Source organism: Alosa sapidissima, chromosome 23 (assembly GCF_018492685.1).
Source record: "Alosa sapidissima isolate fAloSap1 chromosome 23, fAloSap1.pri, whole genome shotgun sequence".
Classification (NCBI taxonomy): Eukaryota; Metazoa; Chordata; class Actinopteri; order Clupeiformes; family Clupeidae; genus Alosa; species Alosa sapidissima.
Genome location: NC_055979.1, coordinates 6,817,118 through 6,844,707, shown reverse-complemented (window position 1 = coordinate 6,844,707; position 27,590 = coordinate 6,817,118). Strand labels below are relative to the sequence as shown.

General features: G+C 41.0%; 1 protein-coding gene across 1 annotated transcript in view; it reads right to left on the bottom strand.

Moving 5' to 3' along the window:
- Positions 1 to 510: 510 nt before the first annotated feature.
- Positions 511 to 27,590, bottom strand: part of LOC121699031 (glypican-5-like) — an 81,703-nt gene continuing 54,623 nt past the window's right edge. The window contains exon 6 of the mRNA XM_042081629.1: positions 511 to 1,580. Coding sequence (XP_041937563.1) covers positions 1,432 to 1,580 — 149 coding nt within the window. The 3' untranslated portion in view covers positions 511 to 1,431. The remainder of the gene's footprint in view (positions 1,581 to 27,590) is intronic.

Sequence of the window (27,590 nt, the reverse complement as noted above, 5' to 3'; positions counted from 1 at the left end):
CCTGAACAATACAATAGGTCAACGCTTGTGTTCCTAAAATTACCAAGAATGATTCTGTAGCGTGTTCTGTAACCCTTCTCAAACAGGGGTGCGTTTCCCAAAAGCATAGTTGCTAACCTGTTAGCAACTTAGTTGGTTGGCAAAGGGAAATTGCATTGCAACCAACAAAGTTGCTAACTTAGTTAGCAACTATGCTTTTGGGAAACACACCCCAGGTCGGGAAAACATACCCACATATTTCATTGCACTGTAAGAGGACATTCACCACATTTCTTCTATGTGGAGCTTGTCTGATGCCATTAAAATGACTAACTGCATGTTGTGAAATATATCACTGCTGAGGTTTGATGGGGTCTTGCTCTTTGACCTGACGTTATATTGCAAATAGCTTATAGAGATGCATTTAATTAATGTAATGTGTGTAGGCTCATATAGGCCCATTAAAAAAAAGCATACGAGGCATCACTGTGTCACTGTTAATGTTTGTGAGATGAGTGCTATACACATGAATAATGGGAAAATCTTTATTGCTGTACTCTATACACACGGTATAAATATACAGTTTATTAACACAGTATATTAATACATTTTGTTAAGGTGCGTTTTACGCGATCATATGGAGGGAAAATGAACACAATCTGTAAAAAAAACAAAGGAAACTTTACATCTTTACAGTTCTGCATTGCAATATGTAAAACTAAAATAGGTACATAGTACCAGGGAATATTCAAAAAGCAGACTATGACATCAAGCAATAGAGCCAATGAAATGCAGACCCAGAATTATGTCTGTAAATATTACCATTTACAACTAAGCTTACAAATATATTAATGAAAAAAAAAAGATTAAATTACTGTCAGTGTTTTTTTTTTTTTTTAAATCATTGATAGATCTATAGTCTTCCATTGAAGAAAGAGACAGCGTTGGTTTAGCTCCTGGCAGTGACTTAAACTGTCAGTTTTTCACCCAGGACCTCTTGGTATTGGTCTGTCAGTACAGATGGCACTCATAAAGTGGGCCTGTGTTTCCTGTAGGACTTCATTCTTGATTCTTGCTTCTGTACACATCCTTGCAACATGGATCTGTGGACTCCGATCCACCCGGATTGTTTCTCGTTCTGTGCTGGTCTTTAATAACCTCTCAACACCACACCATCAGTGTGTTCAAACAGACTTGCAGCTTTGAGGAGTCTCCGCTGACGAACGCTTCCCCTTTTTTCCTCCGGCCTGCCCATCAAAGTGTCGCTTTCTCTCGCCTTTTATTTATTTATATATTTATTTTCCCAAGGAGAGGGAAAGAAAAGATCAGTCTTTTGGAGAGAGGAGGAGTGAGCGAGCAGATTTGTATTTGTGTGAATGTGTGTGTGTGTGTGTGTATGTACGTTTGGGTGGGTTGGATTGTGGGGCGGGGTTGCAGTCTCTTGGAGTGTCATTACCATGACAACAGTGTCAGCGCACAAGTCCAAATCAGGGCCAGACAAACCCCCTGAGTTCCGGCTCTCGAGCCGTCTGAAGCGCCATTTTCAACGTCCACCGTATTTGTGTGGTGGTGCCGGTGACTGTTGGTCTTCTCTGGCGTCACTACGGAAGACAAGAGGAAAGGGAGAGGCAGAAAAAAAAGAGTGTTGAGTGACTTTGTAGTTCCCAGGGACATTGAGAAATATGCAGGGGTGGGGTGCACTGGGGTGTGTGTGTGTGTGTGGGGGGGGGGGGGTCAAGGGGAAAAAGCACTTTCACACAGCATAGTTTCCCATCACCTCTGCCAGATGCACTCACATGTAGGTCAGTGTATACAAAAGCGATCTCAGTATGTGTCTGGGCCCTTCATGTCATATTATCCCCAAAACATTTCCCTTGAAAGGTCTTTTTTTCCATCCATTTCTGTTTGGGTTTCCGAAATATTTCACCCTCCTGATGTGCACCATATTACGCCTCTTTACATCAACATATTTAACACAGCAGCTCCCCCCCCAACCCCCCCCCCCGGCCACACACACACATCCCTAGACACTCCACATAGCCCAACTTCTGCTGCTGTCTATACCTTTCTCCCACATTGCATCATCGATATGGATCTTAACATAGACATTGCCTTGTAAGGTGGTCGAAGAGGCATGCATGCAGTCTCGTTTTTTTTTTTTTTTTGAGGGAGAAGGAAGGAAGGAGGATTTAAAAAAAAGGCTTATTTCAGTGTGCAGACGTATAGACCCTTTCAACAATAAAAACAAAAACAATGCTTGAACGTTCTATTTGATTCCCAATCTACTTCCTCTGCATTAAGATAACATATGGAATGTTAAAACGGAAGCCTTGTGGGGCCAACTATGATGCTGATAATGGAACTCTCTTGAAAGGGTCCATGTTGTGGATGTTCCCTGACTGGCCACACACGAGTGCGTTGTGCACAGGTCCGTGCGTGGGCTGACATTAGCGGCGTATTGATCAGGAGCGAGCAGCTCAGGCCCACGGACCACCACTGAAATGCCAGCTGGGAGACACGCAAACGCATATCTACTGCACCTGGTGGCTGCCCGCTGGTCTAGGACACTGATCCTTAGATGAAGCCTGTCTCTGGTGCAACAACCAACACCGAGGCCGTTTCTGTGTTCATTATACTCCTCTATATTTCTGCACTGTACTTGTAGAGGTAAACATAACACACTAGACACCCGGAGAACAGCAAAAACTGTCAGTTTTTAAAAAAGTTATCCACTTCATACTGTTTTTATGTCTCGTCTGAAAAGTAAAAGTGAATATGATGCAGCGAAAAGAAGACAAACAAACGAAGACAGAAAGCTGAAAAGTAAAAGTATAAAAAATATGAAAATATACATGAAGCCACAAAGAGAAGACAAAAGACTAACAAATGAATGGAGCCAGGAACAGAAAGGAGGGAAGTGAATCTCGGTATGCAAATGGGCCTGGTGTTGCAATTGTAAATCTGTGCGGTGTGGACACTAATGGTGGCTGGGTGTGGCGTGCGTGGTGCTGAAGGTAGCCATTAGCCTTCTGAGCGGCAGGGAGCCGTGCGGCAGCAAATCCCACGGGGTGGCCCGTCGCTGCCTATTAGGGGCCGGGGAGGAGGAGTGATAACCCGTCTCCACCGCCAGCATCCTGTAACACTCCTGCATCTCTCCATCTGTGTGTGTGTGTGTGTGTGTGTGTGTGTGTGTGTGTGTGTGTGTGTGTGTGTGTGTGTGTGTGTGTGTGTGTGTGTGCATGATTGGCAGGCGGGGAAGTGTAAGCAACAGTTGATTGCCTCCTTGCTCTGGTCCCTTGTGGGTCCCTGAATGCTTATTGGAACAGTTTGTGTAGGGGTGTGTAGGGGTGTTTTGTTGACTTACAGGCAAGTGAGGGGGAAAGAAGAGTAAGGAGCGGTTCAAATAGGAGAAGAGGGACAAGAAGAACAGAGGTAACCTCTTATCTAATGACAATAAAAGAGAAGAAGTTAAGAAGCACTTTTCTCTCATTTAAAAGTCACACACCTTTTAGCCTCTGCAGTCCCACACAGGGTCAAAACAATAAAATGAACGTTCACAGCTCCTAATGGGGATCCGTCCATAAAGCAGGGTGTGTCTATAATCATGGCCAAACTCTATGGAACCTGATTAAGTCGCAGCGTTAGCGTATCATATTCTACTAAGAGCAGGTGTGATGGAGCAACGGTAGCAGCGCCACCTGACAGTCGCTCGGCCTGGGTTGGTTTTCCCGAACCTGCTGATGCGAGTTTACGATGCTTTGGACAAAAGACAGTCAACAAAAAATAATAAATAATAAAAAAGATTAAACATTTAAAGCAACTGCATCACTACTGGGGAAAAGACTCCAAAATACTGTATACCCAAATAGCCGACTATTAGGACTTATATGAAAAATTGCTGGGGGTATTCCATGTCCAGTATAGCAATATTTGAAAACTTAAATGCTATTTATGAATACTACAAGCTCAAGATTGATAAACAACACAATACATGCACAGAGAGGAAAAGATGCAGAGTTCTATCTACTTGTTAGTGTGGGCAAAACCAATCTGCTATTGATGAAACAACACAAAGATATCAAACACAGTCCAGTGTACACAAATATGTGCTCACATAAAGGGAGACAGTGGGGGAAAAAGCAAAAGCCCACGAACAAGCCACTGGAGAAGTTTACAGCACATGCACAATCAATAGGAGTTAAATTCATTGGACCTGAAGGGGCGCTTTGATCAATACCATACTGCAACATAAAAGACACTAAAGAAGAAACTAACCAACCAACCAGCACACAAACAAGGCTATTTGGCTGAGGGGAAACATGCATTCACTTTGCATATGCAGCTCAAGTAATTACTGAAAATGGTCAGGGGCTTCGAGGGTTCGTTTCCAATACTGCAGCAGTGTCTCCTCTTTATCCTGCACTGCGTTCTGCTGAAACGCAACCTTTAAAAGGCCACAGAAAAGCACACAATCGGACAGATTTAAACCTTACATACAATACAGGTCACACGACATACTGTGTCTACTTCATAACGTCATTTTACTATCACAATAAGTGTGATCGAATATACCAACTTACCTATGCAAATGTAACAGTAAATGTCATATCAAGTTCATTTAATGTACTTTACAAGTGCTTGGTGCATGCTAACCAACACATTTTAAAGGAACGCTCCATTCCAAGGACTTACATTTGAAACTTAGTCAATAACAACTGACCGCCAAGTAATATACACCAAAGTTACATGCGGAAGGACCAAGGACATGACAGTTAAGGTCACCTACAATGCCCTGCATGCAGGACTTGTCCACTCTCTCTCTCATGGCACGTTATGACATCTGTCGTGCCATGTTTGTTTGATGGTTGTGACATTTTTATTGCTTGGCACTCACAATATTGTTCTACTCAAACTTAAAGTAGAGAACTTTATATGGATGGGTCTTGCCAGGAGAGACAACAACAAGAGTAGACCTTGAGACTAAACACACACCGCACCCAAGCCAGACAGACAGCAACACAACCTTCTGACCTTGAAGACCTTAAGAATGAATAAAATGTTCTTGGCAGGTCTCACATAATCATCTGCAGTTCTATTTATGCTCCAGCTCTGAATATCTGAGGAAAGTTTCTCAATGTTGAACATTTGGCCAAGGGTATTTTGTTGAGCCAAAAACAATGAAAACAAGGGTGATAGACAGTCCCATGAAATCAAAGCATTACTGAGGGCAACCCTGTTGAGAGGCAACCCCCTTGTAGCTTTATCCTGACCGCATGTTTGTCAACTGAAGATAAACCACCCAGGAATGGAAACCACACGCTCATGCCACTGCGTACACAGGAAATGGGTTTTAAATCAGTGAGTGCTTCCACAAGCTATTGTACTGAGCACACAAAAGCGTGGAATTGAAAATAAATAAGCATGCTTTTCTCTCTGCCGGTGACCCACGATGAAAACAAAATTGCTATCCCTTAAATTACTCTGTTTTTTATTCATATGCTTGGAAATGACTTTGGTCACACAAAAACGGCTTAATTACCTTAAAAATGAGAGACGCACACATTGTAATATGAAAAATATCAGCTTTGTTGGCAGCTATAATGCACAAGTGTATTCCACTTCCACACACACCTCGGTAATACGTGCAACAAGACACCAAAAATGTAGAAGCCGGCCAACGTGAAACAAAAAAAAAAAATCACTTACACCGCCGTGCGAGAAATGCTAATGAGAACAAATGATTTGCATGCTGAAGGGGGAAAAAAACGTCTGAGCTCAGGGTCATTAGAATAGCTAACTACATGCCTGTACAAACAAGGAGTGTCTGCATCGTGCCTCGCACTCACACTGTGGTTCCTCTCAGAGCCTCAGGCCATGGCAAAGTGTTCCTCAGCACACACTTAAGCCTCACAGCCATACACCCCCGCATCCCTAACATTCATATACACCCCCCCCCCCCCCCCACACACACACACACACACACACACACACACACACACACACACACCCTCTCAACAGCCCCACCCCAATCTAAATGTCAGGACAAAGACCACAAACTAATGTCAGTCAGTGGCTAAGCTATGAGAGGCTGGAGGCTGCTGAGATTAGTGTGTTTATCCCTCTTCCTGCTACTTCACTTTCTGTCGGTCACACCGCCTAAACATTCTCCTCACATATTTCACTGCTGCTGTGACACCCGAGTCATCGCTGCCAGTGAGAGCTTATTCACTATAATAATGTGTCAGTGTTGCAATACTAACTGAGTTGTGAATAGTGAGGATTAAACTGCTTTGCTAATAAACAAAGACATTGGGATACAGCCTATACATATATAATTTCTTAACATATCTATTTCTTTTCATTCTATAGGCCTATTGTTTTGTGTTTTGGTTCAAAAGCTGCTTATTGACAAACAAAAAAAACACCCTTCTCTCGGTGGGACTTTTGGAATAACCCAGTTAATTATGTTTCTCCTCTCGAACTGGGAATTTGAACAACCTGTTTCACCCTTGATGGATCTTAAACAGAGCAGCTAATAAACAAAGAGAAAGGGGAAAAAACGCTGAATGTATTAAAGCATTAAGATTGTCTCCAAGGACAACAGCAGCAGCAGCAGCAGCAAGTTGACTTTCCAGCAGAAGGCTGATTGTTTGGCGGCCTTCTCCCGGAGACAGATCCTGGGCCACCTGAGCCTTCCTGCTTCCCCAGATCCGGCCCGGCATGGGCCCACGATCCGCTGACGCTGGCGTCCCTCCCTTCCTCCCCAATTAATTTGGAAGACAGACCCACAGAATGAGATCTTTCCGACCTCTTCGCTTTTGTGGAATAATTCGGCTTGGCCGGTTTGTGTTGTTAGCCTTGCTGAAAATTGCCTGCTTTAAGCGGCGCGGCATGGCTGACTGTGCGGCACCGTGAATTACAATTAACAGCCTTGTCTAATCCTCTTTTCCATTCGTGAGGTCAAGAAGTTATTTTCCGCTTACTTTTCAACTCAATTTCCATGTATTGTATCTTTTTTTTCTCCCCCCTGACGAATACTAATTTTCAATGTAACAAATACGACACAATTGTATGTGGATCAAAGTTTAGTCTTTTATTAGACTGTTATACTGTTAGACTGTCGTAAAATAGTATGGAAAGGAGGATTTACCTTTACATAAAAATAATAAAACATAACAAAGAAACATCTCAGAAGTTTGACATTATTACTATACAATTTCACAGTGCCAAATGAATGGCAATACAGACAAAATATCTGACATTGTAAAAATTGAAAATGAAAGGCTTAACAAGGGACTTGACTGAAACAAATAACACTAATAAACAATGGAGGTCACCCATCACAACACTACTGTTTAATATGCCTGCTGTTGCTCCAAAGGCTTTGTTTCTTTTTTCAAACCTCTTGGTCTCTTTCCCCATAAATTCAGTCTCTGCACTGCACTGCACCACCACCCCTCTTCTCTCCTTCACCTTCTCTCTCTCTCTCTCTCTCTCTCTCTCTCTCTCTCTCTCTCTCTCTCTCTCTCTCTGACCACACCGTACTTTAGGATCAATGCCACCTAATTAAAAACCCTCACATTATTTCAAAGGTCTAGACGGCATCCATTTCTCTGCATGCCTCTCCAGAACTTCAGTGAGCCTGTTATAGATCTGCTGGTGGTGCTGGAGGAGGTGGGGTCTGGAGCGGGGGGTGGATGGGGGGTGGATGGGGGGTGGGGGGAGAAGAAGAAGCCTCACTGTGGCCGTTCAACGTCGAGGTGCCAAAAACTGATCCTCTGTTACAGTGGACATCTTCAATACAGTCGATACCGAGGCCGAATCACCCGTTCAGTCACCCTCCAAGCCCAGACGCAAGCAGCATACTGATGACCCCGGGAGGCCGCTGGCTACAAAGCGGCTCAAAACATGCTAACCTATGCTGCTGGAAACACGGATAAGGAAAGGTACTGCTTCTGCATGCAGACAACTGGGCACAGGAGTCTGCCTTACTGTGTAACATATGACTGTCTATAAAGGCCCATGGGTGGAGGCATTTGGATAGGACCAAAAGGAGTGCAATAATTCCAAACATCTTCCACAATTTGAACTCCACTTACACTTCTCTGTGAGTAGTTAACATTTCACCATACAAGCAAAAACACAGCTTGAATCCATGTCATATCCTCCTTGCTGAGCACAATCTGCCACAGAACAGATTTTCATAGCAAGAACACGATAGCCTGATAACCCAACATGAGGCCAACGCAGAGGCTGGCAGCAGTGCAACTACTGTTTATAAGCCCTTAGATTAAAGGAGCCACTTCAAACGGGTCGAACACAGCGACAGGGATCGGCGTCAGCGGAGTGACAGGCTGGAGGAAAGGGGGGGAAGATGTTGCATTTTTCATGCCCGCCGTTTTTCCTCTGAGAGGCAATCCAGGTTACATCAGATTGGCTCCTGCTGACACAGAAGGTGGGGGTTGGTGGGGGGGTTGCAATCCTCCACCCTCGCCACTGCACGCTGCACTCAACTCAGAAGCATCTGTGTTCAATCACTCCCCCCCCCCCCCCCCCCACACACACACCCACGCTTAACTCGACACAACACATAAACACGGGTTGGGTCTCACCCCACCCCGCCTCTGCCAGACAGAACACACATGTTCACACTTAAATCACGCAGGCAGGTTCAGGCACATTTTGCAGGTTCCAATTTCTGGTGAAATTAATAGCATATTCGGATGATGCAGGGATTTCTAAATAAGTAAGGGAAGTGATCATTCAAGTCATTCAAGTTTGTGTACAAACTAAGAGAATTCGAAGGGTAGAGGTTAGCAACAAGCAGATGTAAACATTACACCGCAAGCATCATTACTGAACTATATTGGGAAAGGACAGTTTTACTCATGAATACCGGTACAATAACTTCACCAAAAATGAAGTGAATATCAGGCTCCATGAAAGAATCATTCTTGATGTAAACTCAAGTACCGGTACTGTTTACCTTACCTAAGATGAACAAATTAAAGGTGAAAACTAAAAGTAATTCACTGAAGAGTAATGAACAAAAATATTGTGATAGTGTGATATGTGTTATTCACACAGGCTTTAAAGTACATCATTCTAATTAAAAAGTTCCTAGATCCTAGGTAAATAATCTCTACAAGTGAGAGAAACAAGCTTAATGACAAGGCATTGTAGACTACTAATAAGAGTTGCTGGTAACACTCCATAATAAGGTGCCATAATAAATAGCAAACTAGTAATTACCTAACCCTTTGTTAATATTTGTTAATTGTTACTAAAATATCTATTTGGCACAAGTTAATAGTTTTTTCATCATTAATTCAATATTAGTTGTTTGCATAAAATCTGTATATTAATATTTTAACAAATCTATTAACTAATATTCTATTAATATGTGTTAATAGTTAACTAAATGTCTTTTTGGCACTAATTTCTTAGTTATCAGTTATTTCTTACATCATTTAAATGTTAACTGTTTATTTACAAACTATATACTAATATAAAAGTTAAATGGCATATTATTATTTATCTAGCTTTTCTGATTAGCTTTGTGGAGAATTTATGGAATTTATGGTTTATGGCTTTATGGTATTGTGGGGTGTATAAGGCACCCTACTGCCAGTGGTTGGTTGTGTGAGAGTTTGCGCACCTCTTCTTCCACTTCATTCTTATTGGATACCTTTGTGGTTGGCTGTCCTGTAATTGGTGACCCTCTGTCTAGTGTTTGAAAGTAGTGTACTCTTTGCCTTTGGAAGTACTATTTGGTTGCTGCTTGAATTTGGTGAAATTCAGGGGAGGGGTGTAACAGAGTTAGAAATATAGTTTAGTGTTTGTATGTGATTTTCGCCGTAATTAAGCAGCTTTTTTGAGGTTGGTGTTTTGGAGCCCCCTTTGGAGAAACGGTATACTGCAGCTCTGCTGCGTTTTGTCCTTGCATTGTTGCCTTGCATTGGGTAGGTTGACTGTATAAAGCACTCTCCACTTTGCTTTAATTTTGTAACTGTAAAATGTTGTTTACGTTGAAAACTTCGATATACCACCTGTATTATATTACTTTACATGTATTGTTAGGATTTGGTAGCAATTCTAGCAACTTAGAGAACGTTTATTAATGTTTTCATTATGACCACAAGTTCATACACACGAGTCTGGAAACTCCGCTAGCAACTTTCCATGCATTCAGTGTAGTTTAGCTTAGTGCTCATGGAAAGTGCAATTCAGTCTAGCAGGAAATGAATGTACATTTTGTTTAGCATTCTGTTTATGCATTACCTCCGTATGGTCTACGTCTGTGAGTGTTTAGTGAGTCTCAGAATATATAACTCGTTCTGTGCACCTGAACATTCCATGTCGCATGTCTCCCTTGCTAGTAGGGCTGACAGTGATGGTATAGGAATCATGCATGTAATATAGCCCATTCAACTACTTCTTTTTATTTTGCTTGTGCAGATGCTGTTTTATGTACAGTATGCCAGTGCCTGAAGGCATGTTTTGTTTGAACTTTTCCTAAAGGAATAAATGTGATAAGCCAGTTTTGGTCTCAGTCCCTTCACTGTCTGACTAATAGTTATATATTACTAATATATTAATAAAGCTTAACCAACTTTATTATAAGGGTCCCCCATACTGATAGTTATATATTACTAATATATTAATTAAGCTTAACCAACTGTATTATAAGGGTCCCCCATACTGATAGGTATATATTACTAATATATTAATTAAGCTCAACCAACTTTATTATAAGGGGCCCCACGCTTATTGCTCTATACTACTAATATATTAATTAAGCTTAACCAACTTTATTGCAATCATTTCTGGCGCCGACAAGAGTGGCGGCATGTCAAGGTAGCTCCGTATTTTTTTCTTGAATTTCCCCTTGGGGATCAATAAAGTATCTATCTATCTATTGTAAGGGTCCTATGGGGAGTGGTTCATATTGGGATAGGCAGAAGCACAGTTTAATATCAATTAGTTAAATAACAATAAGTCATTAACTTTTCTATTAACATATAGTTTGTAAATAAAACATTTAACATTTAAATTATGTAATTAGTGCCAAAAATACTTTTAGTTAGCTATTAACACATATTAATACAATATTAGTTAATAGATTTGCTATTACATTAATTACATTAATTACATTACATTACATAACATTAACATACAGATTTTATGCAAACAACAAATATTTAATTGATGATGAAAAAACTATTAACTTGTGCCAAATAGATATGTTAGTAACAATTAACAAATATTAACAAAGGGTTAGGTAATTACTAGTTTGCTATTTATTATAGCACGTTATTATGGAATGTTACCGAGTTTGCTGGTTATTAAACCAGAAAACAGGCTTTTCTGTTTTGTGACAGGCTTTGACACTATGCTCATTTGAAAACACACACAAACACACCCAAAGCCTTCCCTGCAAATAAATATTACAGGCTTTGTACTAATTAGTCATTATACATTTTCTAACTGACCATTAAGGTTCGGTGGTCAAAAAATAGCAGTTTTTTTCTAACTTGCATAGCTTAAGTACTCAACCACAAAAATGTGTGTTTTGGGGTATTTTTGTAAAGGCTCTGGTTGTGCAGCTAAAATGGACAATTAAGACTTGCCCTTTTGCACATAACTGAGGACAATTACGAGCTTTAAAGCATCTCATACTTGATCATGTACCCCATATACTGGACAGGAGAAACGTCTGGTCAGATGTGGAATTTCTCACCGACTCACTTGTCAAAAGTCCTCGTAAAAGTGGTAGAACTTCTAGTTATATAAATGCTTGCAAACGTCGCCAATGAGAAATCATATTCAAGAAATTAGCTCCTATAAAGGCCTCAGAAGTCCTCAAATAACCTTTGATATATGCTATGCACATCACAGGGTATTACTTTAAATAGCTTCTATTAAACCAAAATTTATTTTCATTTGCCCCGCATGATGGGAAATTTTAAATATCACAAACATCATAGATGGCAGGGAAAATTTAAATGCAGCAAAATGTGTGCTACTTCCCCACATCAAAGGCGGCCATGTTTTCACCCTAAAATAAATGATCTGCTTATTAGCGAGTAACCCACACCAGGGTGTTTTTCTCTCATAAAGAGCATTAGCATAACGAATCAAGGTTCCTGGTTTTCTGAGCTCCTCTTATTAACCTCTCATTAACCTTTTTCATTTGCTCTGCTGGCACCGAGGCTTGTCCCAAATTCACCAAAACAACACACAAAAGTGGAATTGCGCACAGCTTATGGGAGCTAAAGCTGCTCCATTTCTCGGCGAAACAGCTTTCTATCGACATCTCTTGGGATCAAAAGGAAATCTGTGTTCTTATCTCATTTAGGTCTGATTTTAGTCTGGAAAAGTTTACCAACATTCAGGGCTCATTAACTGACTGCAGCAAATGTTAATAAATAAGCAAATAGATAAATAAATAAATGATGTAATCGTTATTTCAGAGGACACATAAATAGCAGTCAAACTGAAAATTAATTTGTTTGATTAAATAACAAATGCATTACTCTAATACAAAGTTACAGAGTTCTCCATAGACTTAATATGCGCTAATTATGTGCTGATAATAAGAACACTTCATGTGATGTCTGTATGATGTTTTAGCAGTCACATTAATTGCATTTCGATCACTCTGTAAAGTTTGTTTAACACTTGTCTAAGTAACACCCTAGGAGTCTCCACAATTAAAACTAACTGAACAAAGACTTGATTCCTTACTTCCAGAGATGTATGTAAACACAGCCATTAATTGCAGTTTAATTACACCCCTGACTTGATCACTGATGTTCATTAGACCAAAACTACAAAAAATGCACTCTATTTTGTCAGAACAACTTGAAGTAGTATAGGAACTGAGAGTTTAGAATACTGAGAAGTATTTTGTGCCAAGTGGATATATATTTAGATTAGATTAGATTCGATTAGATTAGATTCAGCAAACATGTACAATTCTAACAAAAGTACAAATGTAGTTGTAACTTCAGAATCATGTAATGGCCAATTACAACTTCCTGAAGCCAAAGCTGCATTTGCTACCAATCATACTCTGTTCTTTGCTAACACAACCAGTGAAAGTTTACATACTTCTGTAAAACGTCTGTTTCGGTACCACACAAATATTCTTCTTACCATACATATCAGAAAAGAAATGATATAGCTGCATTGCATTTGTTTGAATAATCCTACATTATACACAGTATCACAGTGAAAGATGCAAGTCTGCTTGGTTAATTTCTGCAAACATAATGCTAATGCGTATGATGACCAATCCCTTTACCACAATGGTGTGTGGTTGATAATATGAATGACCAGCCTGAATATTTTGATTGTGCAGGTCTTTGAAGTGTCAACAAAGGTAACGTATTAAATTCCAGGGGTTAAAGGTACACTATGCAATATTTTGACCTTAATATAACCTTTATGAAGCCAATTTGATGGTAAACAAACTTGTAATAGGCGAATCGTTCACCTAGCATATTTATACAGCAAAGACATAGCGAGTCGCTACTGAGAAAACCAGCCATGCAATTTCAAGAAGCTCTCTCTCTAGCTCAGTCGCCAAAAAATACCTAAACCTGCATAGTGTCCCTTTAACTTCAGCATGTGCATTGTGCTCAGGCATGCCTTTGTTAGCAATCCAAAGTACACAATTCTACATTATAATCTAGTTATGTCTACATTGTAGTTAGATATGATGCAGTTGAATTCTTTGAGTGAACAGTGGACCTTTTGAAGAATTAAACCACCACAAGACATGTACAGGGCCAAGGTGGATCTACTGTAGTACAGCACTTTTATGGGAGTGTAATTTCTGACCCTTGCATTTTTCTTCCCTCTATACTATTAGATGACTGCACATGTATCAACACTTGTCTGAAAGAGAAGAGACATGACTTTTGAAAGTTATCTCCCACAGTAACGTTTCCTTGCTTGCGAGGGACACTGTATGGCACTTGAGGCCTTGTGTGTTGTTTACTCAGCTTTTATCAATTGCACAAACACGATAGTATGTAATGCAAGGCGTACACAAAGCCTTCTAACCTTCATCTTCAAGCGAGGCCTTAAGATAAGGAATTTAAACAACGCAGGAAATGATTCATGACATTACCCCAGAAGACACACCGCACCAATGTTAACTGGGGACAGGACTGGAGACAAAGCGTTCCTTTTGAAGTACAGCAAAGCCATAGAAAAGCAGTCAGGCATAACCACGGTGGTGCTCCCTGATGCTCACGACAGAACAAGAAGCCCAGGGAAGGGAACGGAGAAATGCAGGGAAGTTAATTGCTAATTGGCCAATCACAAAAACAGACAACATTAGCCAAATCCATGCCATTACCCTATGCCAATTCTCTCGCCAGTGCTGTGAATCGTGTCCCGCCATGTTGAGCGCCGTCCCTTGCATGTCAATGATGTCTCTGGGAGTCGTAGCAGGAGACGCGCTCATTACGATTCCCACTGTGAGGGAAATTGAAAGATCACCAAGCCAGTGCCAGCTCTGGAGTCACCGGAGGCCCCAGTGTGCGCCTGCTAATCCCTGCGGACACCAGACTAATGGCCGGCTTCATCCGTCCACTTTACCTCGGCCCTCCCTGCGCTTGATTAACTCTGTGATCCATTAAATGGCTCTGAGGGCCGAGTAGACAGAGCAAGACAGAGAGAGAGAACGAGAGAAAGAGGGAGAGAGAGAGAGAGCGAGAGAGAAAGAGTCCCTCTCCGCCCTCTACTCTTTTGCGGTAGTGGATCAGGGAGTCTCCTCTGACTATTAGCAATCATCAAAGCAACATGGTACAAAGCAGCAGTACTGTGCAGTGCTGTGTTGTGTGTGTTTACAGCAGTCCTTGAGAGGCATGGAGAAAGGTAACTCATCTTTGATGTGCTGGTGATGACATTCAGGGGATGTTGGGTGGGTATCCACACCACCCTAGACCGGTCCACAGAACCAACCGTCTCTGAGTGATCAATAAAGGCATTCGGAGGCCAATTATTTCTGTCTGCAGGACAGAACTGACTGCTGATCAGTGCTACAGTACTTACACAGCATAGATTCTGATGGATTTGGCAGAAGTTAATAGGTAACACTTCACCAGGAACAAAATTGATTTCTTCATCAGGAAGGATCAATCTATTTGGGAGGTAGCAGTGTAATAAATGGGGTAACACACAGCAAAATAGCCATTATGGTCATTTAACCCCCCTCAGAGTGATAAAGACTCTAAAGCTGAACGATCACCGTGTTGGGCCATCCTGGGTGTAAATGATCTCTTCACATTATGGTAGGCAGTATTTAGGTAATTTTGAACAGTTCCATGGTGCTGATGAGAGAAATGCTAAATGAGCGTTCCCTGGGTTAACTATAACTCAGCATCCATGCAGGCACGTTGCAAATATATTCATATGCGTTGTGGCGCCTCTTTCTCTCTGCATATATGATTCACAAGGTTATTTTGGATCTATACACATGACAAGGGCTTTCTAGTATCGTTGGTTCCCAGGACAAGCTAAGACGGCAGAGAACGACGCACAACACCTGACGTCTCCATGGTTACAGTGACATTTCAGGGAGAGGTTGTTCCTGGGCAACAGCATCCAGATGTCGATGAGAGAAATCAGCAATGGTCAAGGCTCGGTCACAGCCAAAGGCGATAAAAGGTGTAGCAAAGCATGATGTGCCTGACAGCAAAGAAGTGGGAGTTCAATACCACATCAGGGATGAACGTCAACTCAAAGAAACGCCGCAGAGAAGCTAAAGGGCCATTACCACAGCAGTCCTCTGTAAGTGTGAATGTGCCAAGAAGTAAGTCTCTTAGCAGGTTTATGATATTTAATTAATGAGAGTCATCGTAATGGCCCGAGCTCGTTTGCTGTGTGACTCATTTAATATGAATATGGATTTTTCTGGGTTCTGTAAAGCCAAATTATGCATCCAGGGTAATATTTTCCCACCCTGAAAATAATATATTTTCAAAGTAACCTGCAAGGTAAGCAAAGTCCAAGTTTCAAGAAAGGGCAAACTTCAAACACCAGCCCTCCAAAAAAAAAAACCTACAGCCTCCAAGAATGGCTTAGCAACAATGGAGACAACAATGTTTATCTTATTACTTTTTAAAGAACTGACAAATTGTATGTGACTTCTCCGAGCTTGGCGGGGTGGTGGCAAGGCTGTATTCAGCCATTTTTTAAATATTTATAATGGGAATGTTTTGCGGTGTAAACATTTCGAGTTAAAGAGTTGGGTGTTTGGAGAGTGCTACGCCATCTGGTGCGAGCCATCCCTCGGGTCGGCAGAGCGCTCTGTGGCTTGTTTTAAGTTTGACAAGTCAAGTTGGGGCCACGACGGCAATGTCCTACTGCTGTAGGCGTGCCAGCAGGCCTCTCCTGTATGGCCTTGTCCCTCGGCCAATGCAAGCGCAACCTCAAGGACAAGACCTGCACTGTCTCTAACAGCTTTCCAATATTTGCCTTGCACAAGCATGTTAATGTTTGCCTGTTTCAGCCTTAGTAAATAGAGTAGTCTCTCTATCTCTCACTCTCTCTCTCTCTCTCTTAAACTAGGTCAGACTCTAGGGTTATCTTGTAAACTGATGTATCAGAAAGACTAGTAATGTTTTCATATTCAGCTTTTGAATATGACTGGGAAATGCTGAATTTGGACCTCTGTGTCACACATATTGCACACTAATATAGGCAAGTCCAACACAGTGCCCCAGGGGGACATTTAGCCACTGGCTACCCAGCAGCTGTTCTGGCATACAGTGCAGGAACCACAGGGAACACTGACAAAAGTTTCTTACACAACCTGAAACTTAAGTATGGTACTTTTTTTTTTTTTGGTAGTTTTTTTTATTGAACTGTTTTTTTTTAATCACTGACTTATCCATCACACATCATTGACTTATCCAACCTTAAACTTCACAAAGGTTGTTTTAAAGTAGCACTTTTAGTAACACATTTCCAGAATGACACTAGAGAAATCTCAAAGATTTCCATTTTTTTTATGACAACGATCAGGAGAGGACAGCTTTGATTAGCTGACAAGTTGAACAGATTGCCTTGTGAGAAAAAAAAAGTTACCTCTGCGCCACTCAGTAAGGTTATTTCCAAACAAGTTCCCTGAGATGTTCTCTGATTGAAATATTAGACTTTCAAATGATGCTGTTGTCTGATACCAGGAAGCCTCAGCCATCATTGACAAAGCGAAGTGAAAAGCATGCAATTTGCTGTGTTTACTTTCCATGATTGAATACAAATACAACATCCTCTCGCCCCCAGGCAGCTCCTGATCGTGACCCGCCTATACCTATCCCCTAGTCAGTAATATTTCTCCTCTTTAACTGCATATTGACTGAAACAAATCCAATGCCTTTGATTTAAACTCTCTGATTTGAACACCACCGGGTCATGTTTTGTCTCCAGATAGAACATATTAACATGATGCATCACAGGCTATGAATTGGGATATTACGAGTCTCCTTCAACCCCACCTCCATTTTTAATGCACTTTGTGTTTCATTAAAACAGCTATCCACAGATGTCCAAGAAGGGGGGGGGGGGGGGGGGGGGTGGATGGTGAGAGAGAGAAATCAATGCTGAAGCTTCAACCGAATGGCACCTTTAATCTCCGTTCTGGCAAGTCAATAGGCATCAGTGAGAAGTGCAGTGATTAAGTGATCGTCTGCAAACCCATCTACCTATCCCTAAAGAGGAGAGGGAGAACGTCTGCGCTCAATGATCCTTCAAAGGCCAAAATGTCTGGGGGTCTCCTCTGGCAATCACCAGAATCAACCAGAATCAGTTCAATCAACCCCCTGTGTGTGTTTCACTTTTTCCCTCTTAATAAGTTATTTTCCCAAAAGATGCCTTTCCAATGCTGGACTTAGGCATTTTGCCTCTGTAGAGCAGTACTGACCACAGGGGTGTGTGATTCAATCACCTTCAACATCTAAAAGCCAAGAGCCACAATGAAAACAAATGTTAGTTAAGAAAAGAATCATTAGTCTGTCCCTATCTCCCAGTCATATATTATATTTTAGCCATCACAAAGTATATTTCCTCAGAACTTTCCCAGAAATTGTACTTGACATGAACCTTCTATTATACAGTATAAGTAATGCAACAATGTTGATGCCGATGTCATATCCTATCATTAGTAGTGACACATGAAGTTCAATGACAACTGTAACTGCACAATGTTAGTATTATCTGTAATTTATATGGCACTCATAACATTGGTTGCCATAGCAGCCCATCCCACATGGTCATTGTCCGTAATTCTGACATGATGGTGCAACATAATCAGTAAATAATGATATCTACCATGTTTATACTTAACGAAACCGCTGGCTTCTGTAATCGTCTTGAGAGGAAGAACATATTTTGCATTTTGCTAGCTGTAGCCATACAGTTTTACACCACACTATGGGTAAGCTTTGTAATGTTTATATGATTTAACAGGCCTGGACGTCATTTCTCCTGCCAAAGGGATGAACTAAGTACATGATGATCACAATAACAGGAATACAGAGGGACTGGTTGGTGCCAACCACAAAGCATTCTCAACTACTTTTCTGCCCTTAAAGCAACACCAAAGAGTTTTTTGTACCTTAAAATAATGTTCAGTGGTTCATTAACTCGTAACAGGGTGAACGGCAATTCTGCATTCGCTTCGCGGCCCTCTATCGGCTAAAACCGCACTATGTAAATTTGCCAGATCGGGTAGCGGATCTGTAGTGTAGACATAAGAAACTACAAATTTGACTTGCATCTGATGTTGCAATACATTATACTTTTATAAGTCATGCAAAATATTCTACCCTGTATGTGGACATCGTTATTTGCAAAGCCGGTGCGGGATAAACAAATAACATGCGTGCGACAGAGGGAAAGTTCTTTGGTGTTGCTTTAACCATTTGGTAAATGGTTCTTTTTCCTGATATTTTGAAAGACTGTGAAAAGACCCAAAGCCATCGACAGAAAATCATACTTAGGAAAACCGGTCGATGCAAAATATTCTCCACACCCAATATATACGTATCATTCCCTGGGCAATAAATAAGCCATATACCTGTAATGATCTTCTCAGCTATGCTTAGTACTATTATCAGTGAAATTAGTTTAGACAGTTTAGGATTTTCACAAGAGAGTAGTAGGAAACTGAGAAAGTCACTCAATGTGCAGGTATATATTATTTTTTTAAGTTTTAATTAATTGAGGATGGGTCTGTTTGTCAACAAAGTAAAGCTAGGTTCTAGGTATGCAGTTCAAACTTTGATGCAGTTCTTCAACAGGCCAGTGTTTTGGTGATTAAATATGCCATAGTCAGGATCAAAGCTACTGTACAACGGGAGATTACTGAACAAAGATATTCACCAGTCAACTGCACTATTCTGTATAGACAGTCTTAATATACAGTATAAGTGTGTCCATTTACAACAGGGGGAAATAATGTCTGAATGAGATGTATAGGCAAATGTGTAAAAAGGCAAACTGTTAACAAGCTGCATACTTCACATATTTTTGAAGTTGTGTATCTACGTGTTCTATAAATACACTTCACTGGAACACATAAGGCATTAGACAGATATAGACACAGCCAGACTGCTCAGGACTGTGATGTCTGAGTGGGTGACAGTCTGTCAGGGAGCAACCTCCATTCACACCAGGATTTCACACTCCAGGACCCTCTCCCCCATGTGTCAAGGAGTCAGAAAAGTAATTCTCCATATTCTGTGTATTTAATGGAAAAAAAGAAAAAAAAAAACATTCTCTAAATTCAACTACATATACGTCACTTTCTATTGCAGCCATATATGAATCATATGCTCTAAGTTCATTTGTGTCTATTTTAGGGTGGCTTTGTCACAATGGTACACACAAAGGCAGTGACACATTACTGTCATGTTTCTAATCTGAGCAGTCACAGCACTTTGAATAATCACCCGAGAAAGAAAGAAATGTGTCCTGAGGATGAAATTGGCAAAATTTCCACTCATAATTGAACAGAGGGGTGGTTACCCTAGGGCAAAATGGAATGCTCTTATCTACAATCACACTACACTCAGGCAGGCTATACGGGCCAAAAGTACAGCATATTGCATAAGGATAGTATAAGGAAGAAAAGAGGAAATACAAATAGACAAAAAAAAGAAGAATTTGTAGGAAGAGACTTTGTAAGAAAGTTCATACTGAATTAACAGATTAGGCAGGCATAATGCATTATGGGGTACAGTATCATCAATAAGCACCGTCAATGTCGCAGTAGAACAAAACTTCCACATCCTTTACTCCTGAAACTCCCCATATTCCCTTTCTCCTAGCAACACATTTCTTACTTCAGTGACTAACTCCAATAAACACTATTTTGGCATATTTTGGATATTTTGACAATATTAAATATAAAGCCAAGTGAGCTGGATACTCTGCTATTGCATATGTATTTCTCCATGCAGATCTAGAAGGTGGATGACTAAGTGAAGTGTTGTCAAGTGAAGTGTAAGTGAGGTGAAGTGTAAGTGAAGTTTTCAATGCTGGCTCAAGGTAAATTCGGACTGAGGAAACTGAAATATATGGCCAACTTTAACAACGGAGAGGAGTTCAAGAAACATAAATAAACTCTGTAATATATTACTTTGCTTTTGTGAGTGACAAGTATGAAGATTCCTTTACTGTTGAAAGAAGGAGAGGTTTTGAATGTTTAAACCTAGCAGAGAAAGGTCTGGTTAAGCTTGATAAGGAAACTTAAAACAAAACCAATTTCAGTACACAGATGATTGAAATGGTAATTCATGTGAAGGTCTTCTAAATATTCATGTCCTTTTACAAATTTCCTACAGAATTGCCCTGAATTTACAAGCTACTATCCTCTGGGTATAAAACAGTCAAGGACACTCAAAGTTGTGATGCCAAAATATTGACTTTAAAATGTGAAAACTTGTATGAGGCTTACCATTTTAAAAGTCATTTAACAAATATATCCTCAATCTTACAGACATATAAAGCATGTATCTATTAAATTAATGATATAGACATTCACAATCCTAACCAAAGGAAATTGAAACTTAAAACAAACCATGCTCTACAACCATTCCAAAAGCTCCCCCTGCTTGGCACACAGTATGTGAAGTGAAGCACACGCAGACTCCCTACATCCCGGCATGTCCTCCTGTGTCCCTCAACACAATGATTCAGGGGTGAAATGAGCTCCAGCCCAATCTCGCTGGAACACATCAATTTGCCTAAACTTAACTTGCAATTAGACAGCATTCTCCCCTGTTCAAGTCTAATGATTAATATGTAAGGCCGAGACAATGCTCCACAGTAACCCAGTGGAGTGTCCAGAGCTCAGGGCCAAGCTAAATCAATCTGCTTGCTCCATTAAATGCAATTCTATGTAGCCCTGTAATTGGATGTGGTTAAATTTGTACCCTAGGATTTGCAATTGCTTAGACGGAAAGGTGGGTTCATCACATGGTTCAAGTACTGTATGTGGTGCTGTTTTAATCTTGTGCTAGGCCTGTTCTTCAAACAAGCAAAAGATAAAGTGACTGCATGGGGGCACTGCAAAGTGGGGAGATGCGGACAGGATAAAAAGAGCCAGTGCTGTTGCAATACATAATTACAGTAATGGAATGCCTCTTGTCCAATCAAATAGCTTAAATAACTGCTGTGCTTTTTCCAAGTGTGAAATTATCATTCACTATTAATGTGGTGCCATTAATGTACGGAGTGCTGCCATAAACATGCCTAACCTTCTCCAATCGATATCAACATGCAGACACAGCAAACAGCTCTATCTCACTGTGCATATATTCAGGTGGACCCACACACCTGCCTGATTTAAAGAGCTGTCAAATTCAAGGATACCTGAAGTTCAAATACCTTACAGTCTATTATCCAAAATAAGGTTACCATATGATGTATGACCTCTGCGTTCCTGTGTGTACATTATGTGTAGCTTTACATTAGCAAAGAAGCAAGCAAAGGCTTATTTCAGTGATATCCATTTAACTTAACAAATGCTGAGCACTTGCCAATTTTGTCCTACTTGGTAACCTTGGCAGCAAATTACCCTTCCTTCTCAGGGACCAAAAAAAAAAGCACATTATCTGCACTGGGCCCAAAAGTAAGTATTCTAAATGGACATGAACGATAGACTGGGGAGGGGGTGGTTGGTATCAAATGACCACTGTCAGGCCAAAGTCAATTTTCTCAGAGCACATCAGTGGCACTCTGGATGGATGAGTGAGTCATAACACAAATAATGAATGGTCAAGCTTCGGCCACACATTAGCGACAGGTCGATGGGTGGGGACAGCAAGGGACTGGAGATCAATACAAGACTAATCTGAGAGAAGAAGGTAATCAGATGTCAGCTCGGCCAATCAATGGGCATTCATTTTCAGTTACCACACTTCCTCGAATAGGATACTTAATAGCATGTGGTCAGATAATTACCACCTCCAATTAAGATCCTGTGACAGATAAGGATGGATGAAGATCACAAAAAGCCTTTGCCTGGACAAGGGGCGCTAAGACAAGTTAGCTGAAAATCGACATTGTAAAGCACACGGACAAACGGCACAGGGGTGCTGGTGGAGAGAAATGAGGGGGAGACAAAACGATACAGCTGGCTATCAGCATAGTGATCAGCTAGGTCATGGTAGGGTTTATCTTTGGTAAACAGTGACTGACATCACAGTGTTAATGGTATAAAACAGTGGTTCTTAAACGTTTTGTCTGGCGACCCCCTACAAAAGACATGGGCTAAGTTTCGCGACCCCCTTCTCTCGAAATGTTGCGAGATGGGCATTGCTAGGGCAGAGCTAGAAAATATCTTCTCTCATAGGTAGGCTATGTCAACACCAAAGGCATTATGTCAGTGGAAGCCTTTGACTAAAAACCGACCCCCAGTTTAAGAACCACTGCCTGGGAGACTGGGAGAAGCTACATTTTATTCATTTTTATTCCATTTCTGCTTGTATGTTTGTATGTTGTAACTTGCTGATTATGTGTGCCAACAAATGAGGGTGAAAGCAGTGTTTGCAGCACCCTCAAGGCAAAGAATGCAACACTGCGACCTTGAGTAAAGGTTGTTTGACTTGTTTGTTGTTTGACCTTTATGAAGAGGTCAGAGGTCATCATCAAGAGGACTATTGATGTTTCACTAAAGCCATTTCCTGCTGTATTTGTGTCTTCACAGAATAACATTGTGACATGTCCTATCATCAGTGGTGTTGTGCTGCATGTTGAGTTGTATAGAATTGATTTAAGCAACATTGATGAAAGACTGTCTCTGAGAGCTCTGAGATTTAAACGCAACAATTTTCAGGAAACACATAAACTGTGCAGAATGCCAGGACACACTGCTTAATGTCAAATATAGTAATGTTGAATTATGTTGTATAGTTGTGTTTCAACGTTCAAACCACTGACAGAATAACAAGAGTTCAATTAAGAGGACTAATCAAATCATAAGCAAAATAATGTGAGTAAAATTAATGGATTGAAAGGTACAATATGGCAAATTGACTAATTATTGAATGTAATTAGCTATAAGTTGTTTGGTATTTGGCCCTGCGTTTTGTGATAAACATTTTCATTTATGTGCATCAACTGCTTGCGCACATTCATGAACATAAACACAAAAAATAAAGTAAACATATACAGTAGGTATGCTATGATGGCAAACCACAGTGGAGGTGAGAGAGGAGTCACGTAACAAAGGTAAGAATTCCTCAAGGCATAAATGTTTCAACCCCTTTCCCTTGCTTTTTCCTGCTATTATTCCTTGTGCAATTATTCACACTTGCGGCAAATTTCAGGACAAATGGGCAAACTGCAGATGCATCAGATATTATTCCTAATCCTGATAAAGACTTTAGCTAATAATACCCACGGGAGAAGAGGATCAGAGAGCAGGAAACTGCGTCACATGCTTTTACACCCGCCTTATTTTTACATGTAGCGTATCTGTAAGATGCATGGAAGAATAGGAACTGAATAACTTAATACTGAGGTGAAATCTGCAAATCTATAGTCTCCCTTTCTCACTTCACTTTGCAATCTCTCTCTCCAAGGCATAACATAACATTCTGTGCACCACAATTCTTTAAAAAATCCACTTTTTTGTCAGAGAGATATTCATGGCTTTGCTATGCTTCAGTAGCCTATTTGATTGTTAAGGTCGAAATCTGTTCGAGGGCTTCAGGTTTGTTTCTGATAACACAGTATTTGTTTTTAATGCTTTGTATAAGTCTGCAGTGGTTGGGTGGATATGAACGTTGTTTTGCTGTGTAATGCCCCATGGGGAGAGGTGTTTTGAGCCTCTCTTTCCTTCTCTGCTCCCCCCCTCCACTTTGACAACACTCTCTCTCTCTCTTTCTCTCTCTCTCTCTCTCTCTCTCTCATTCCTCCACTCTGTCTGTTCTTTTTAGGTCCAGCATCCTGGATATCATGCTTAATGTAAAAGGAGTAGAGAGAGCCTATTGTTGAGTTGAGCCTCCCTGAAGCGTAAATTGTTACTGTTTGGCTGGCACGACCCTGGGTGGCTTATTTCTCCACGTCAAGCCCATTAAAATGAAATTTGGCTTTTACGAGCGGTGATGGCGATTTAAATCTTTTCACATAGTGCCTGGATATGACCCAGGAGACAAATACATGCTGGCACGGCTCAACACGGTGCGTGAATTGCTGTTCTGCCAGTTTTCCCCTTATGGATAATGTATCATCCATCACTTTGTTGTCTGCAGGAACATGCGTAAGAGTAATCCTACGTATGTGAAAGGGATGTGTTCTGCTGTCTGGCATGGCGCAGGACCTGCAAGCACAGGGGAGACTCCCGCGGTTCACCATTGGCTCGCTCGCACGGGTGTGCATGCTGGAATGGAATCTTCAGGTGGCGACTTGTTTGTGGTCATGGCAATGCGGGAGATCTGGACGCTGACAAGTATAAATGGAGCATGCCGGCAAACAGGTAATTGAAATAAAGCTCGAAACATCCAAAAAACAACGCAGGGAAAAAATACAAATAGCAATAAAAAAAAAAAAAACTGATAGATTGCCTGGGAGGTAGAACATTTGTTTTGCTGACAGAACAAGCTTTTGTTGTAAAATGGGAATGTGCTGTACATTACATCTATATACATGCACAATTTAGACTGTGCAGCTGGAAATATTAATAAACCACTCTTCAAAGGATTTTTCTAACCATCCATTTAGTTTTTCAACACTGATCCTAAATATCGCTTACTGTGCTATTCTGTATAATAACTTGTATTTGGCAAATAAAATAAACATAATTAGGAATGACTGAACATTGAATTCCTCCCAAAATAAAGAGGTTTATGAAGGAAATGTGATTTACAGTGAAAGGGGAAAAGAGCAATTAGATAAGTTTTTCATTGAATCTCAAGGGTGGCTTTTTTGACTTTTTTTTCCCTAGACTGTAAATCTTCACACATCAGAGCAAATAAAGTCTTTGTCACACTCGATTATGCACTGTGAACTCATGCATGTTTCAATCGCTCATTATCCTCACTCATTTCTGCCCCAGATATGATCCAACGCATGGGTGTGACAAAAGACTAAATCCAGGGAGGATTGGGGAGTGCAGAGGCAGCAGTGGTAGGGGTGTGTGTATATGTGTGTATATGTGTGTGTGTGTGTGTGTGTGTGTGTGTGTCTGTGTGTGTGTGTGTGTGTGTGTGAGGGGGGTAGGGTTCAGAGAACAGACAGGACTTTTCTATTTTTACCTGGCTTCTCTTTTCTGGCAGGCATATGTTTTAACAGCTTTTGACACTTTCTCTCGTCAAGGCCCCTGCTTTGTGTACATTTGACATCCATGTGGCTTAACCCGAGTGTAAGGGGTGAGGAAGGTTGAGTGCGGGGGTGAGTTTGAGGTGGTGGTGGGGAAGTCCCGGCCGAGTCAAGAGGTGAAGACTCAACTGGCTCCGACAGTCCTCTGCGAGGGGGCCAATTAAGAGGTCGCCAGGTACTGATCACGTGGGCTGAGGGTCACACTCTGGGTGCTGGACGACAAGCGTCTGACAGCTGAGCTGCCCTCTCTCACAGCAACTTGACAGCTACTCAGACGGACAACAGCCAGCCAGTGTCTGCATGCAACACTGCATTCTGCAGTCATTTTTTCCCCCTTTTGATACCTTCTCTCCTCGCCACAGAGATACATTTAGCCTTTTACCTGTGGTACAGACAAATCGTTGGAAAAGTGTCTACAGGTCATATCATGCTTAGTTATAATAATTTTTCATTATAATCACTTTTCATTTCTAACTTGTTTGCTTGCAGCTGCAGAGAGAGAGAGAGAGAGAGAGAGACTGTATGAGTTTATGTGTGTGTCTATAATAGAGAGAGAGAAAGAGAGAGAGAGAGAGAGAGAGAGAGAGAGAGAGAGAGAGAAATGAGGGTTCCACATATCTTTCGTCGGAATTCCAGCTCTTAGCAATGGGCTCAGCCTTTGACAGAGTCTTTGTCAGAGGCTGTCTACACTTTTCCACCAAATATCTTAACCTCTTCCCCAAGGTCTCTCTCAGGAAAATAAAGGAGACTGTCCAAAACATGAAGCACTGTTCCTGAACAGCAATTAGTTCTGTGAAATCATCTAACAAATGTAACTTCTTCCAACTTCCATTCTGCCCCATTAATATGCATTGTGCAACATGTATTCTCTACAGAGTATGAAAAACAAATGTTGCTTAATAATGACAAGTGTATGAACATACATATGAATTAGATTAGCGCCTACAAACTTGATAACAGCACGAAAGTAAATTCAGACTGCATTTAAATGCCATTCACAGTTTCATCCCAGGCATATTCAGAAGGTCTCCTTATACACTTTGTATTCATACACAACCAAATGGCAGCGGCACAGAAGTGTCTCATACGGAAACTAGAGTGCCATTTTTGGAACGCACATGTTAAGTTTCCAAGGAAACACATTTGTTCCTTTGTCCCACAATCATTGCAATTCAAACTGAGATCTCAAGTGAACTCAACAGGGGTGCAATAATGCCAAAACACAGCTCTAATACTCAGCACGAGCAATGAGGGAGGAAATAAGAAAACTTTGCGCTAGAATAAATTTAACGACTGGACGGTCCTGCTCTGGTCAGAGCTTGACAGGGACTTGTGTGTCTAACTCATCCCTGGTTTTCTCACACTGGTCTGAGAGAAAGATCCCTCTGACCTGTCTGCTATACAGGGTCAAGTAGGGGTAAGCTGGCAAAAGTCCTGCTCCCAAAATCTCGGCTCCAGGATTGCAAACACAAGGCCTCTCTCAATATTTGGGTGCCTCCGAACTTTGGTCACCTATTGGCACATTGATATTGAGTTCGAGCTCTGAAGTTGAACTAGCACAGGGGGAAAAAAAGACAGTTTTCAGATGTAGTGGCATAAACTTTAGCTTTACAGCTTGGGCTCCTCAAGATGGATATTATGTTGAGAGAGTGCCAGCAAATTGTGTATGTACTGCATGCAATCTCACAGCAATACTTGAGTAAAATACAGTATGTGTGATGAAATGAGTTCAGTAAACACAGCTTTAAGAGCTTACATTTGCATGTCCT